Source organism: Barbus barbus (genome assembly GCF_936440315.1).
Source record: "Barbus barbus genome assembly, chromosome: 4".
Lineage (NCBI taxonomy): Eukaryota > Metazoa > Chordata > Actinopteri > Cypriniformes > Cyprinidae > Barbus > Barbus barbus.
In genome coordinates, this window is record NC_136732.1 from 23,981,638 (window position 1) to 23,997,644 (window position 16,007).

Genomic DNA, 16,007 nt, shown 5'->3' on the forward strand with positions numbered 1-16,007 from the left:
ACTTAAACAAACAAACAAATAACTTACTAGCCCCAGACTTTTGAACAGTAGAGCAACATCGCCCAAGAGAAAGACATTTTCACGTAAGGCTTATATTTAAATTAATATGTAATATGTAAAATTCTTTGGAGGTCCTGTGATGACAAATTAATGTTTCATAAAAACTTAGCCTCAAAATCATCAGTTCTGTTTAAATATATTTTAAAATGTATTTTACTGCATAAACATTTGCTTCACTTTACTTAACTTCACTTTACTTTTTGCTGCTCTTAAAATATTTTTTCCACAATATTCATGTAAAACTTAATTATTAAAAGTGCAAAAGTGCACAATTGCCTCCTCAGTTTGAATGGGCATGATGCTTCTGCTCATTATTACAGTAATGCATCTAGTGTGATCTGTCATATCAGATAATTAAACACTCCACTATACATAGAGTAGGTTGTTAAAAACGAAGTGAATGTTATAATGATTTTTTTTTTGACAGCTATGTTAAAAAAACAACAATTTTTTTTATTTTTTTATTCTGCAATAATAACGATGTACAATGAGGTGAATACTTTCTGAAGGCTCCGCACATTCTCTAAATCTCAGTGTTATTGAGTGTTTTAGATCAGTCTGGTCAAGTACTCTCATGACTGACTCAACTGAACTCTGTGCAGAACATCCTCAGTTTGTGAAGGAGCCCGACAGACACCTTACTGCTGAGATGGAGAAGGTGGTAGACATCCCATGCCAAGCTCGCGGTGAGTTTGTGCGCCTCTGCCGTGTGTGTGTGTGTGTGAGAGAGAGAGAGAGAGTGTGTGGTTGTGTTAGATAACACTCCTCTTACTTGCCCCTGCAGGTGTTCCTCAGCCAGATATAGTGTGGTATAAGGATGCTGTACCCATAATCCACGTGAAGACACCTCGTTACAGAGTCCTGGTGGGCGGCAGTCTGCAGATAAATGGACTGCTCCCGGATGACACCGGAATGTTCCAGTGCTTCGCTCGCAACTTAGCGGGAGAGATCCAGACGAACACGTACCTTGCTGTCACCAGTACGTCAAAGCACCATCTGGGCCTGTCAATAACTCTGTCTTCATTTATTACACTTCTCCCCTACATTCATCTTCTTCCTTATCTCCTGTCAGATGTGTCATTTTATAAAGCCTGTGACTTATCAGCAGCTTTTACTTAAAGAAAGAAGGAAAGATTAAGAAGAGTGATTATTCCAAGTTTAAGAGTGAGAGATAGTAAGAATAATGGTTGTTTTGTCTGCATTGGACAGGTCTTTATTATGTCCACCATTTATTTAATGCATAGTAGACAGCTTGAAAAAGACATCTTTGATTATTTACTCAAGTTAAGGAGCAATGGCTCTTATATTTTCACATTTAGATCCTCTGGAATGTGTGTGTGTGTGTACATTTCAATTTTTAATGTTATAATTATATGTATATATAATTATTATTAAATACATATTTTTGAAAGAAGTCTCTTATGCTCATTAAGGCTGCATTTATTTGATCAAAAATAATATAATGTTATAATGATATTGTGAAATATTATTAAAATGTAAAATAACAATTTTCTAATGCAATTTATTCCTGTGATGTAAAGCTGAATTTTCAGCTTCATTACTCCAGTCTTCAGTGTCACATGATCCTTCAGACATCATCCTTATATGCTGATTTGCTGCTCAAGAAACATTTGTTTTTATTATCAATATTGAAAAAGTTGTGATCTTAATATTTTTTGTGGAAACCATGATACGTTTATTTTTATTTTTTTACAGGATTCGTTGATGAATAGCAAGTTCAAAAGAACAGCATTTATTTAAAATTGAAATCTTTTGTAAGATTATAAATGTATTTACTGTCACTTTTGATAAATTGTATGCATCCTTACTGAAGAAAAGTATTAATCTCTTTCAAAAAACACACACAAAAAATATGACTGCCTCCAAACTTTTGAACAGTAGTGTATATTGCTGGAAAACAAACAAAAATTAATTCAAAGAAAAATACACACATATATCAAATTGAAAACCCATCAGTGTTTACAGCTTTTAATAATCCAAGCAAAAACTGCTGCTGCATATCAGTGACTGTTTCTCAGAAATGGGGCCTATTTGGTTGTTTTTTATTTTGTTATTTCACTGGAACAGAGAGCGACCCACAGAGCGACATGGTGAGAGAAAAACACAGCACCCCTGACTAGAGGGAAGCGTAATGCTTAATGTAATGTACATTAGTTTTTTTGTTTTTGCTTTTCCTAATGAGTGATTACACTTGTTAAATAGAGACATTTTGTGTCCAAGGTGAAGCTAAAACTGGACTGGAGCATATACATGTATGGATGAATTGGATTGAATTGGTGCCAGAATGTGATTCCAGATTATTCCATACCAATTTATTTTCTGTCTACAAGGATAATAAATCCTGAAATCGCCAGCATTAAGGGACCAGCAAACAGTTCCCTCAATAACAATGGCTTAATAAACATACTAAATGTGTTCAGGAAACTCTAAAAATACAAAAATATATATATATATTTATAATATAATTAGCTGAATATCACAATAAAAGTCAATGGAAAGTCTCAACTGTGTGTGCGTTTGTGCGTGTTTGGTTTTTGAATATGTGCATATGTGTCTCACCAGCCTTTTCTCTGCCACAGGTATCGCTCCAAACATCACGGCCGGCCCTTCTGACAGCGCTGTGATTGATGGCATGTCCATCATTTTACACTGTGAGACCTCAGGGGCCCCGCGGCCCGCAATCACATGGCAGAAAGGTCAGTCTCCAATCAGTCATCTCTCTCAAAGAAAGATATTCATCAGTGTCTCGTGGACTTACGAACATTAATGTATCTTTGCTAGCTTAGGGATGTCAGCTAAATCAAGTGTCCAATCAAAAGTCTTCTGATGAGCTGGGGACCGTCTTGTCTGTTTGATCTTCATTTTCATTTCTCTCTCTCTTTCCCTTTTGTTTTGCCATCCCTCCATCTTTGCACAGCTGATCGGGTTCTGGCAAGCGGCTCCGTGCAGTTGCCGCGTTTCACTTTGCTGGAGTCTGGCAGTCTTCTGATCAGCCCCTCTCACCTGTCTGATGCTGGATCCTACACCTGCATGGCCAGTAACTCCCGCGGCATTGATGAAGCCTCGGCCGATCTGGTGGTGTGGGGTGAGTGCATGGCTAGTCCCAAATAGCATGGTCAAATAGGCTGCGTTTACACTTGGCATTAACATGCGATCACCGTAATCCGATCAAGCAGATCGGATCATCAGTCAATCAGAAAACAGCACGTTTACACTTGGCAACATCAGCTGACTTCTCTATCTGGATAATCAATCGGATCTGTCTTTCTCATGCAATATTTAGATAAGTCTGCAGAGGATGGCCCAGTGCAAATTCGAAGTGGTGGGTTTTCTTTTGAAAAGCATTTTCAGTCACATTTTACAAATCAAAGATCCACAGCCTGTTGTTCCCCGTCTTTCTTGTGACAGTTCGTGCGAGAGGGGGTGGGGTTTTGCGTGATGTTGACCTGCGAATGCAGACACGATGGCTGGGTTGCGTTTACATTACACTGAGATCCGATCACAATGCATCCTCGACTACCTCTGGACAGGACACGCTGATCGGATAACATTCCAATCAGAAGCTCATTTACACTTGTCTTTTCAATGTGTATGTGGACAACATCCGGATACAGGTTGCATGTTAATGCCAAGTGTAAACGCAGCCATAATGTGTGATTTATATTGCAGACTCTGACCACCCGTTTAATAAGGGTCTGTTATAGTGAAATGAAAAGTGACCCACTGTTCGCTTTCTTACGTCTGCACTGTGTCCTAATCAAAGAGTCAAGGTTTGTCTGGTTAACATGGCCCAGTTAGTAGATATTTTTAGGTAAGTGATATACAGCATGAGAGTGTCCACAATAAGAGGAAAAGGAAAGAAAAGGACAAATTTAAATTCTACATTTTAAAATGTATTTTTTAAGCATAAAAAGCCATATGAAAACAATATTTAACTGTGATGATATAAATGTGTTAACCATGAAGTAAAACGCATTATAAAATGGATAGTTCCGGTCCTTGATTCTGATTGGTTGAGCCAAGTTCGAAGCTGTTGTAAATTACTCTATAAACATACACTTTTGTTTACATTTGTGTGTTGCTCGGCAACCACTTTGTTGGAACCACAACCGTTTCTGAGGAACTACATTGTCTGGCGGAAGAAAAATGCTGTTATTAATTTCATAACACTTTATTTGCTCTGTTTTATTTTCTGAAACCTTAATACATATATGGAATAACTGTTTGATAAAAGCAATAAGCCTTGTGAAGCCGAGGTTTACAGTGAATTTATAACAGCTAAGGGGGCACTCCGCTTCGTGTCGTGCCTATCAACGCCCTTTAATTGTTATATATTTACTGTAAACCACAGCTTCTTGGGGCTTATGTTGCTTTAATAACACATTTTCCAAACATCTTTAATACATGTGAATATACACATCCTAATAATAAAAAGTGGAGTCACACCAAATAATTCATGAAACGTTTCTCAAATTTGTTATCTGACATTGACTGGCTTTGACACACAGTCACGAGGGTCTGCAGGGATCCACAGTACGATGTAATGTTTTAAGTTTAGTTTTTTTGTTTTGTTTTGCATTGCTTTGCTTTTTGTTTTGTTTCTTTTTGTTTTGTTTTGTTTCGTTTCGCTTTGCTTCACTCTGCTTTGCATTGTATTGCTTTGCTTTACTTTTTTTTTTTTTGCTTTGATTCGCTTTCCTTTGTTTTTTGTTTTGTATTGCTTTGCTTTGCTTTGATTTGCTTTGCTTTTGTTTTGTTTTGTTTTGTTCCAACCCATAACTTTGATGATCACACAGTATGACTTTCATTTGGCATACATTTTTATTTTAAAATATTTATAAGCAATATATATGTTTTTTTTTCATCTTTTCTTTTCACACATATAATTGAGGCCTTTACTAAGTCATGTTTCTTCATTTAAACAAAATATTTATATCACCATGACATTTTTGACTTTATGCCCCCAAATAATATTAAAATAAATTTAAATTCAGAAATTGAAAACATGCTCATCATAAAAAATGTATTAAAATGCTGTATTAAAGTCATTGTATGTATGAATACAATTTTAATGCATTTTTCAAGAAACTATTAGGAAAAATCAGTGTCACATCCTTGACCCATACGGGCATGTTTCTCTATTGACAGCCAGAAGTATTGTTATCTAACTTTCTTTAGTTAGTCTTTTCTCTTTCTTGGAAAAGAAGAGTAGTTAATCGATATTGAATGTGCACTTGTATTATACTTCAGATATTACAAATATATATAAAAATAAAAATAAAATGTTGAAGATAATATAATATTATTGAATAAAAAGACTGCTTAAGTGTATTAAAGAGAAAACACTTTCATGACTGTTTCTTTTAAAAAGTATCACCATGTAATAGTGTCAAATGAAAAGTTTTACTTTAATTTTAAAACATTTAGTTTTTAATAATCTTCACTTATTTTGATGTGTTATATAACATACTAAAGCACGTAAATTACTTGATAGAAATTTTAACTTTAGTGTGTTATTCAGCATTACATTTAAAGGTAATATAGTTTGAATGTACAAAATTTCAGCTTCATTATTACAAAAGTGTAATTGCGAATATATTTAATACATGACAAACAAGTCTCAGTAGAAATGACATTAAAGTATACTTTAGTTCAGCATAAATGCTTGTCAGTACATCCGGCAGTACTTTAACCATATGTCCAAGACGATGGAATTAATTATTAAATTTTACATGAAAATGTACTTATGGCTTACTTAATTGGGTCAAAAAGCACTCTAAAGTTCAGCTTATTGCATTTAATCTAAATTTAATCCATAGTGCATTTTCATTTAATTGCAACTAAAATGTGCAATTAAGTGTCCAAAAGCATTACATTCAGTTCATTCTTACATATGTTCTTTTAAAATATATTATTTCCATAATAAGTACTCTTTTTAAAACCGTGTGCTTCTTTTTCACAAGGTAAGGCTGTTACATGTCTAACAGAAATTGAAAGGGAAAATCAATGCCATCGATTACGGTACTACACTGTGATTTGTGTGTGCAGCTCGGACGCGGATCAGTAATCCACCTCAGGAACAAAGCGTGATCAAGGGCACAAAAGCAGCCATGACCTGCGGGGTGACCCATGACCCCAGTGTTACAGTCAGGTACAACCTTCTCACTCCTTAACATGTCTTTGTTGTCAACTCTGTCTAAATGTCTTGTGTCTTTCTCCCTCTCTCTCTTTGTCACAACCTGCCTTATCTCACGTTCAATCTTTGATCAACACTTGCTTGTTCCGTCCATCCCTGTCCTGTGTGTTTATTACATTCAGTCTCATAAGACTTGATTTAACTGTCACCTGCTGGGCTGCTGTTATTCATTTGATCAGGGAAAATGGATGAATATGTAAACAAAGCAATAACTTGGATGGAGACTTTAATTAAACGTAAGACAGATGAGATTAAATGGGGAAACGATGTGGCTGCAGTTAAGAAGTGTTGATGTGTATGTATGAGTGCATATATGTGTGCAAACCAATTTTCTGTTGTGTGTATGTGTGTGTGTTTGTCTATTCATTAAGTAAACAGCTGTGCCATGTATTGTAGCTGTGAACAAGAATAAGTAAATAGGCCTCTGTTATTCACAGGCACATCTGGGAGAAAGGAGGAGCGGCTATTGACGTGAAATCGAGCCCTCGCTTGCGACTCGACTCCAACGGCACCCTGCATATATCTCAGACCTGGTCAGGAGACATTGGGACCTACACCTGTAAAGTCACATCTGTGGGAGGCAATGATTCTCGCAGTGCTCACCTGAGAGTCAGGTAAAAAACCCTCTTGCCCAGCCAATTATCCATATTGTCCTTCGCCTTATACATTTAGATTCTACCATTGGTTTTCACTTCCTCTTGGACATTGTTTTGGATTGTATCTGTGAGCTTTGTTTTTCTTCTGGGATTTAAAGAACTGAAACAATAGGTTGTTGAGAATGCACAATGAATAGTAAACAAACATCCAAACATTGCTGTCCCCCCTCTATCTGTCTCTCTCTCTCTCTTTATCAATGTTTCATTGTTTCAAGTAGAGAAGTGCATTGTTTTATCTGCATCACAAATAATGGTGAATTGAGGCAACATTTATATTAACAATAGAGCCTATTTTTATTATAAAAACTCTGTTTATCTCTCTCTCAACATCAGTTGGTCTGCTTTATTGACATGATAAACACTTGTACATTTGTATTGCCAAATTGTCTGCAGCTTAGCAAAATAGCATAAAAATAAATAACAGAATACATTTATTTTGTTAAATATATGTAAATTTATTGTATAAATGTACACTACCATTCAAAAGTTTGGGGTCAGTTGATTTTTTTTTTTTTTTTAATAAATTAATACTTTTATTCAGCAAAGATGCATTTAATTAGTCAAAGATGACAGCAATTTGATTTATAATGTTATAAAATTTATTTTTAAAAAGGGATGTTCTTTTGAACTTTCTCTCCATCAAGAGTCTTAAAAGGATAGTTCACCCAAAAATGAAAATTCTGTCATTAATTACTCATCCTCATGTCGTTCCAAACCCATGACGAAATGTATTTCACGACAGTACATGACGCAAGCGCTTGTGCCACCACGCGCTTGCATCATGTACTGTCGTGAAATACATTTAAATTTTGCAGTTTTTACTGTATTTTTTATCAATTAAATGCAGCCTTGGTGAGCTTTCAAAGACAAAAATCTTACCGACTTTTGAATGGTAGTGTATATATAAAACTGAATTGAAAAGCATTGTTAACTGTTGTAAAATGTTTGAATTATCGATTATGATTATTATTTTCCTCTTGCTCTTTCTGTCTCTGTAGGCAGTTGCCTCATGCTCCAGAGAACCTCATCGCCACCCTCAGCAGCTCAGAGAGACGAACCATCAACCTGACCTGGGCCCAGGCCTTTGACGGGAACAGCCCGCTCATCCGTTACATCCTGGAGGTGTCAGAGAACAGTGAGTTTTCTGGCCTGCTGTATTTTTCTGTCACTCTTCTCTGGAGTCCATTCTGAGTGTCTCTGTTTGTGACAGATGCACCTTGGACTGTGCTCTTGGCCAACATCGATCCAGAAGCCTCCAGCGTGATTGTGGGGGGCCTCATCCCGGCACGTTCTTACCAGTTCCGCCTGTGTGCTGTCAACGACGTGGGAAAAGGCCAGTTCAGCAGGGAGACAGTGCGGTGAGTCTGGGACTCAGAAAGCGAGAAACATTGGATCACCTTTTCTATCCTCACAGCTAAGCCTGAAGCTTAGGACGTCAAACTGTAAGATTCAGTGTTAACAAAATGATCGGTTTCTTAAAGCCTAAATACATTCAAGGAAGAAAGTGTTTACATAGCCAGTTTTTTTTGACTATAGCATGAAGTCTGGTCTTCATCAAAGTTTATTCGTGTCAAGTACTGCCCGCTTTGACAAAAAGAGACCGTATGACTGACATGGAAAGCTACCAATCACAGTTCAGTTTGTTACATGCCATTTAGGGGCAAATTTACATTAAATATACAATAATATGCTGATGAGGAAAAATATATATATATATGTGTAAGATGTATATAATGTGTGTCTGAGTACAGACAAACACTTATGCATTTAAAGGGGTAATCGGATGCAAAATTCACTTTACAAGTTGTTTGAACATAAATGTGTGTTGGAAGTGTGTGCACACATCCATCCTATAATGATAAAAAAACACCCATACCCCCTTTTCACCAGCAGGAACCAGGTGCTAGTTCAGAGCCAGTGATATTGCCGGTTCTGGCGAGCCCTTTAAGAACCGGTTGCTTTTCCACAGGCTAGAGAGTCAATAGAGACCCAGGTCTTACGTCACAATATGTTTCATGTTTCGTTTCACTAGCGCGGCAGCGCCAAACACAACAGACTTGTTCGAGGTGCATCGGCGCCAGGCAGACCGATCGGCACACAACACACTAAAACACAGCGAGAGCGATCCAAAAGCATAAAGAGCTGTCTGCTTTCCAGTCGCACACCGATGCCTTGCACCGATCCATCCCGAACAAGCCTAAACAAACTATCAACAATGGCGGACGTTGCATTACTATTGATGTTCATGGCTTTGCGAACCTACATCGGCATCCAAACACGGCTAATCCAATGTGTTCGTGTAGCTGCTATTTCAAATATGGCGGTCCAAAGTTTCTGTTTGTCTTGTTGGTCACGGTAACCCCGCCCCCAGCCCCTGATGCAAGCGGTTCTTCCTTCTAGCCCAGCAATGTTTTGGTGCTACTTACGAACCACTTTTCCTGGTTTGGAGCTGGTGCTTTGGGTGTCGAAAGACAAAGAACCTTTTTAAAACTAGGCTCTGGCTCCGAACCAGTACTGGAAATGCCTTGGTGGAAAAGGGGTACCAGTGTTTTGAGATTCCAGCTGTTCTGAGATTCCTGTCAGAATCTCGTAGTTCTGTACAGACCCCTCCCACGAGAGTTGATTGACAAGACCGTCTTACCTTAGACCTGCCCTGAGTGAGTTGTCATCAGTCCACCATTGTGTCAGCTCCGGTGCAGGGGAAGACAATATGTCTCAGATTAAGTGATTGAGGTGTTTTCTTGTTGGATGTAATAATGAATATAGCAGTCATCATTTCCTCCCGACATCTGAGCCGCTGAAGAGGCAGACTCAGAAGATTAACATTACTTTTGTTTTGAAGTGAATGCGCCGATCCCCGATCTACATAAATGCGTCTATGTTCGCACAAATCATTTGTGATCCAGCTTTATACAGAAGAAGTGAGTATAAGAAAATGAGAAATGTTGCCTAGCTGAAAAAAACTTTTACATTTTTATATATTTTGTTTTATTTCAGTTAACATTTATTTTATTCTAAACTCCTTTGAGCTGTAGTTTATTTACTCAAAACACAATTTAGAGTAAACTCACAATTGTGAGTTATGAAGTCCAATGATATTGGGGGGCTGATATTTTCTCAGAATAGCGAGTTTATATCTCGCAATTCTAACTTTATAACTTGCAATTTCGAGGTTATATATCACACATTTATGATTTACAAGTTTGCATCATGCAATTTTGAAAAAAAAGTCAGAATTGTGAAATGAAAAGTCGCAATTAACTTTTTTTATTCAGTGGTGGAAATGGCTTCCATAGTAGCCTAGTCTGTACGAAAGGTGCAGAAAATGTAAAAAAAAAAATCGAATAGTGCCACGCAGTCTTCATGAATAGTTATATGGAAAGTACTGAAAATGTTGTTATATTTCTGATCAGAAAATAAAATAAATTTGATTCCATCAACCTGGTAAACTTGAATTAATCTAGTGGTTTTCCTCATTGCACAGACAGACTGCTAGGAAATCTGTTGCGCTTTTACATCCAGAAGTGAATAATCCCGGCCCATCAGATTGGAGCTAGTGATTTCAGTCGACGCTTTCCATCAAACGGTTAGTGAACAGGGTTTCCTGGGGTGTTCCGAGGACTAGCGCAGACATGTCTGTGAGAATCGCACTTAAGCGTGGAAGAATAGCCACAAAAGACTGGCAAAAGTGGGAAGACTTTTTTTCTCGCAGACTTACAGCCCCCGTGAGGAGGGAGGTAGTGCATTATTCAGCTGAATCTGAGCCTGCAGCCCGCAGTGCTGTGAGGAATGGAACCGTGCACTGAGAGATTTTTAGCAGCTTTTGTACAACTGCTTTCCACTCTCTCTACTACAGCATTACAAAGAGCACCAAGTGATTTGCGCCTTCAAACGTGCTCAGATCTCACGGGAGCGCCTGTGACGCCTGAGACATCCTGACTCAAAGATGCCCCAAAAACCGTGAAAACGCCAAACAACATTTCTGCATGAATATGATGTGTTTGCGCATTAATATTCATATCTACTTGTGTCTTAAGGGATCCTGCTATGAAGGAAGCAGATATTTGATTCTTGTAATCTGATAGAACAGTCACATTTGGAATTGCTTCGGATCAGCTGGAGAGTGTGGCGTGTTTGCTGCCTTTACAGTGGGAGGGAGTCTGATTGAAAATTTAAAAAATCAAGCTCGAATCAATGATTGAGGATGAGATCTGAAAGCATGTGGGAGGTAAACATTCTTTGCCCGTCTGCAACATCCTGCGCATGCACAGCTGTGGCAAATCAATAATCTGCCACCCAGGATACCAAGTCCTCGACGGATTTAAAAGAAACAGACCGGAAAAATATTAGGGAAAAAAACGTGTTGCTGATGCAATGCCCCATCAAGAGCTAACATCCCTGAGGGAGCGAAAATAAACAACACGCTATTATGAGAATGCCACATTGTTCTCCAACACACAGGCTACTAGTGATCGAAGAGATGTGGAAGTAAACTCTTTGTGGAGGTTTCATCATTCGACACATAATTTATCATGTTAATTAGCATATGCAAAACCATATGCATTTATTTGATCAAACATACAGTAAAAACTGTACTATTGTAAAATATTATTAATATTTCAAGTAAGAGTTATTCTTGTGATAGCAAAACTGATCAGTACTCCAGTCTTCAATGTCACATGAACCTCCAGAATTTAAGTCATTTGAATCAGTTCAACAATAATCTTCAGTGAACAAATCTGAACAAATTAATTAAATGTTTACACCAGTAGATGGCGACAAATGAGCATCTTTTATCTATTATGGGTGAGTTATTGCATTGATTTAAACCGATCACCCTAGGGCTACGATGGCAGATTTAAAAATCACATACTTTCTGAGGGAGTAGATTCCATGTGATGAATGGGAATGCTAACAGGTATTATGAACCTCCTTGATTCTGACAAACGCACCCCAAACTTATGCATTGATGCTAAACAGTGCCATCCGTTTATTCCCACAGACTCTGAGCTCATTTCGCACCAGATCTATTCTCTCAGCTTACAACTTCCACTAGTTTTGCAACTTGCATGCACGCAGATCAGAAGACATTCTTCTCAGCGCGTTCAGACGAGGAGTCCACTGAGGTGGGGGTGACATAACAGCACTGCGCCTATTTCTTTGATCCTAAAACACTGCGCTTTATCTTAGCCAAAGAACTGCGGCTCTCACACAGGAGATATCAAGATGTCAAGTTAAATAGATTTAAGAAGAGTCTTGCTGGATTTTTTTGCTCTCTAGCATTACCCAATTTTGGCTGTGGCGATTTTGATCATCTCCATGTCAAGAGGAGGCACGTATCTCGAGGGCCTCTGCTCGAAATGCAGGCTTCCGAGATGGAACATCAAAGTTCTTAATCGTTATTCACCAACTCATGCATTACAACAACATACGGATACAATCAGCACATACATAGTCAATGTCACACATGTACTATCCCAGCTAACAGGGATTGTTCTCGTAACATTATGGCAAGGTTCTCTCAAAATTCTCTCTGCAAAATTGTCTCTGCTAGTAATGTCATTGACATTACTAAACGGGCCCAGGAATACTTCCAGAAACCACTGTCGGTAAACACAATATGCTGTGCCATCTGCAGATGCCAACTAAAGCTCTATCAAAAAGGAAGCCATATGTGAACATGGTCCAGAAGCCCCATGGTCCAGGCTCATTTAAAATGAACTGTTTCAAAGTTGAAAAGTGATCTATGGTCAGACAAGTCCAAATTTGACATTCTTGTTGGAAATCACGGACACTGTGTCCTCCGTGCTAAAGAGGAGGGAGACCTTCCAACGTGTTATCAGCGTTCAGTTCAAAAGCCAGCATCTCTGATGGTATGGGGGTGCATAAGTGCATACGGTATGGGCAGCTTGTATGTTTTGGAGGGCACTTTGAATGCTGAAAGGTATATAAAGGTTTTAGAGCAACATATGCTCCCCTCCAGATGACGTCTATTTCTTGGAAGGTCTTGTGTATTTCAGCAGGACAATGCAAAACCACATACTGTAGCTATTAAAAAAGCATGGCTTCGTAGGAGAAGAGTCTGGGTGCTGAATTGGCCTGCCTGCAGTCCAAATCTTTCACCTATAGAGAACATTTGGCGCATCATTAAACAAAACATATGCCAAAGATGACCATGAACTCTTTAACAGCTGGAAACCTTTATCAGGCAAGAATGGGACCAAATTCCAACACCAAAACTCTAGAAACTCATAACCTTGATGCCCAGATGTCTTCAAACTGTTTTGAAAAGAAGAGGAGATGCTATACCATGGTAAACATGCCAAATTTGGCATCAAATTTGAAATGAGCTCATTTTGTTCAAAATGTTAAAAAATTTCTCAGTTTAAACCTTTATGTTATCTATGTTCTATTGTGAATAAAATATGTGATTTGAAATTCTTTTAGTTTTCATTTTATTCAAATTTAAAAAACGTCCCAACATTTCTGGATTTCGGGTTTTATATATATATACTGTATATATATATATATATATGATTTGAGAGTTCTAGACCTCACTCTATGTAATATTAATCTTCCAGAGATTCCTCTTCTCTGTATTTCTTTTAAATGATACATTTTGGATTTTTGCCTCTGTTTTAGATAGTACACTAAAACAGGGAAATGATTGGGTAGAGAGAGAGAGCGAACAGACTCAAACCTGCATCATATGGCCATTCCACTTTCTCTTTTAATCTCTTTTGTTCTTTCTCACAATTCCCTGTTTTTAGAGTATCATTACCCGAGGAGCCCCCCAGTGCCCCTCCTCAGACAGTGATAGCCAGTGGCCGAACCAACCAGTCCATCATGATCCAGTGGCAGCCTCCCCCCGAGAGCCACCAAAATGGGCCGCTTCAAGGCTACATCATCAGGTGAGAGATCTCTGGGACTGTCCTTTACACAATCAAGCTGCTCTCAGCAGCACTTCATCTTCTAGAGTACACCGGCCCTCGTCTGCTTCACGTCCCATTGGAGCCAATAGTGTCCTCTCAGCGAGAACTCCTATTTTTGATTCTCAAAAGTCATGGGGCTGATGCTTTTCCCTTGTCTCACACTGTTCCCACCATGCCGCTCAGATACTGTCTGTCTGGATTACCGGTGGACTGTCAGATGAAGAACATCACCAACCCAGACCAAACGAATCTCCTGCTGGAGGACCTCATCATTTGGACCAACTATGAGATTGAGGTGGCTGCTTATAACGGGGCGGGCCAGGGCGTCTACAGCCCCAAAGTCACAGAGTGGACCCTGCAAGGCGGTGAGGATCTTGAGAGTATCTTATAAACAGATTTAAAGTTTAATTTAATATTAAATATTTTAGATGATTTATTATTTATCATAAATTAAAGAAAATTATTTATCTATTTTATTTTTTTACAGTAACCGGGTTGAATAGTTGCGCTTTACAAATGCCATCAACACTACAATGTGTGTAAAAAATTAGAAAATGGACTAAGACTTACTTCTCTTGTCATCACAATGAAGAAAGTGTTCAAATGATGTCACTTCCTGTGTGTCATAGTTAAAATTTTTGTAATAGGGGAAAAATCACACAGTTACAGGGTTGCGCAAAACATGCAGGTCGCAGCAAAATAATTGTTTTTGGTCATTAAAATTAGATAATAATTAAATGTGAATATAATTTCAACAGATTGAGTATCAAATTTAATATCAGATAGTTTTATTTTGTTTAATTGTTCTTATAAATTTTTTTTTTTTTTTTCTTACAGTACCAGGGTTGAACAAACTGAAACTGAAAAAAAATAGATGAGATTTACCTCTTGCCATGCTGGAGAAAGCACTCAAATGAGGTCACTTCCTGTGTGTCACAAGTTTAAGGAATATTAAATTTTTTTGTAATGTGGAAACATCATGCAGCTACAGGGTTGAGCACAACATGTGGGTCATTAATATATGTTTTTGGTCATTAAATTTAGTTAATAATTTGATATGAATATGACTAAACATTTAATATCAAATTTAACAATAGCTATACAGTATTATGGCATTGTTGTATTATATAGTGAAGTGACGTGACATATGGCCAAGTATGGTGACCCATACTCAGAATCCGTGCTCTGCATTTAACCCATCCAAAGTGCACACACACCGTGAACACACACCCGTATATAAAGGTTAGATACAGACCTGTGAGGTGTGACAGGCCAAAATCACCAATTTAAACTAACTACTTTTCTTTTTTTATGTAAGATAAGAGTTTATATACCATGTCTAATAGATGTCACAAAAATAAATCATTGTCCGCTCTTTGATTTCCCTCACCATCTCACTTCGTCAAATCTTCAATTTTCCAGTGCCCACAGTCCCACCAGGGAACGTCCAGGCGGAGGCTGTCAACTCCACCACAGTCCGCTTCACATGGACGGCTCCAAGCCCACAGTTCATCAACGGAATCAACCAGGGATACAAGGTGAGCGTCCATCCACTGCCCTCTAGTGGTCGAGCATAATTAATAATGCTTTCATTACTTCCAATATATGTCATGCTGAGACAGCAGCACATTGGCTTGTGCTAAGCAATAGTGGTCACATCTGTCCATTTTTTTTACTTCAGCTGTTGGCATGGGAACCAGGCCACGAGGAAGATGTTACCTTGGTTACTGTGAGACCCAATTTTCAAGACAGTGTTCATGTAGGTTACATCGCCGGACTGAAGAAGTTCACGGAGTACTTCACCTGTGTGTTGTGCTTCACTACACCGGGAGATGGCCCTCGTAGCACTCCGCTGCGCATACGCACCCACGAAGACAGTGAGTGTCCTTTTTTATGTACTCTATCCATCTTGACCCGTGACAATGTTCTGTTCAGTGTTCTGACTCAATGTGGGTGTCTGTATGCTCAGCTCCAGGACCTGTAGGTCACCTGAGCTTCACTGAAATCCTGGACACATCTCTCAAAGTCAGCTGGAAAGACCCGCCGGAGAAAAACGGCATCCTCACAGGTATTTGAACCACCCCCTTTAGCAATTTCTTCTGATCTTCTGGATGTCTGCTGAACTGCTTTCTGTCTTGTGCC

The 16,007-nt window shown here is 38.4% G+C and overlaps 1 protein-coding gene across 1 annotated transcript in view; it reads left to right on the forward strand.

Annotated features, from left to right (window-relative positions):
• Positions 1-16,007, forward strand: part of LOC306869076 (protein sidekick-2-like) — a 64,798-nt gene that overhangs the window by 16,203 nt on the left and 32,588 nt on the right. Inside the window, exons 7-19 of the mRNA XM_079415667.1 lie at positions 663-746; positions 845-1,039; positions 2,661-2,777; positions 2,999-3,166; positions 6,130-6,232; positions 6,715-6,891; positions 7,932-8,068; positions 8,144-8,291; positions 13,704-13,844; positions 14,049-14,230; positions 15,288-15,403; positions 15,547-15,742; positions 15,835-15,933. Of these exons, the coding sequence (XP_079271793.1) occupies positions 663-746; positions 845-1,039; positions 2,661-2,777; positions 2,999-3,166; positions 6,130-6,232; positions 6,715-6,891; positions 7,932-8,068; positions 8,144-8,291; positions 13,704-13,844; positions 14,049-14,230; positions 15,288-15,403; positions 15,547-15,742; positions 15,835-15,933 (1,863 nt within the window). The remainder of the gene's footprint in view (positions 1-662; positions 747-844; positions 1,040-2,660; positions 2,778-2,998; positions 3,167-6,129; positions 6,233-6,714; positions 6,892-7,931; positions 8,069-8,143; positions 8,292-13,703; positions 13,845-14,048; positions 14,231-15,287; positions 15,404-15,546; positions 15,743-15,834; positions 15,934-16,007) is intronic.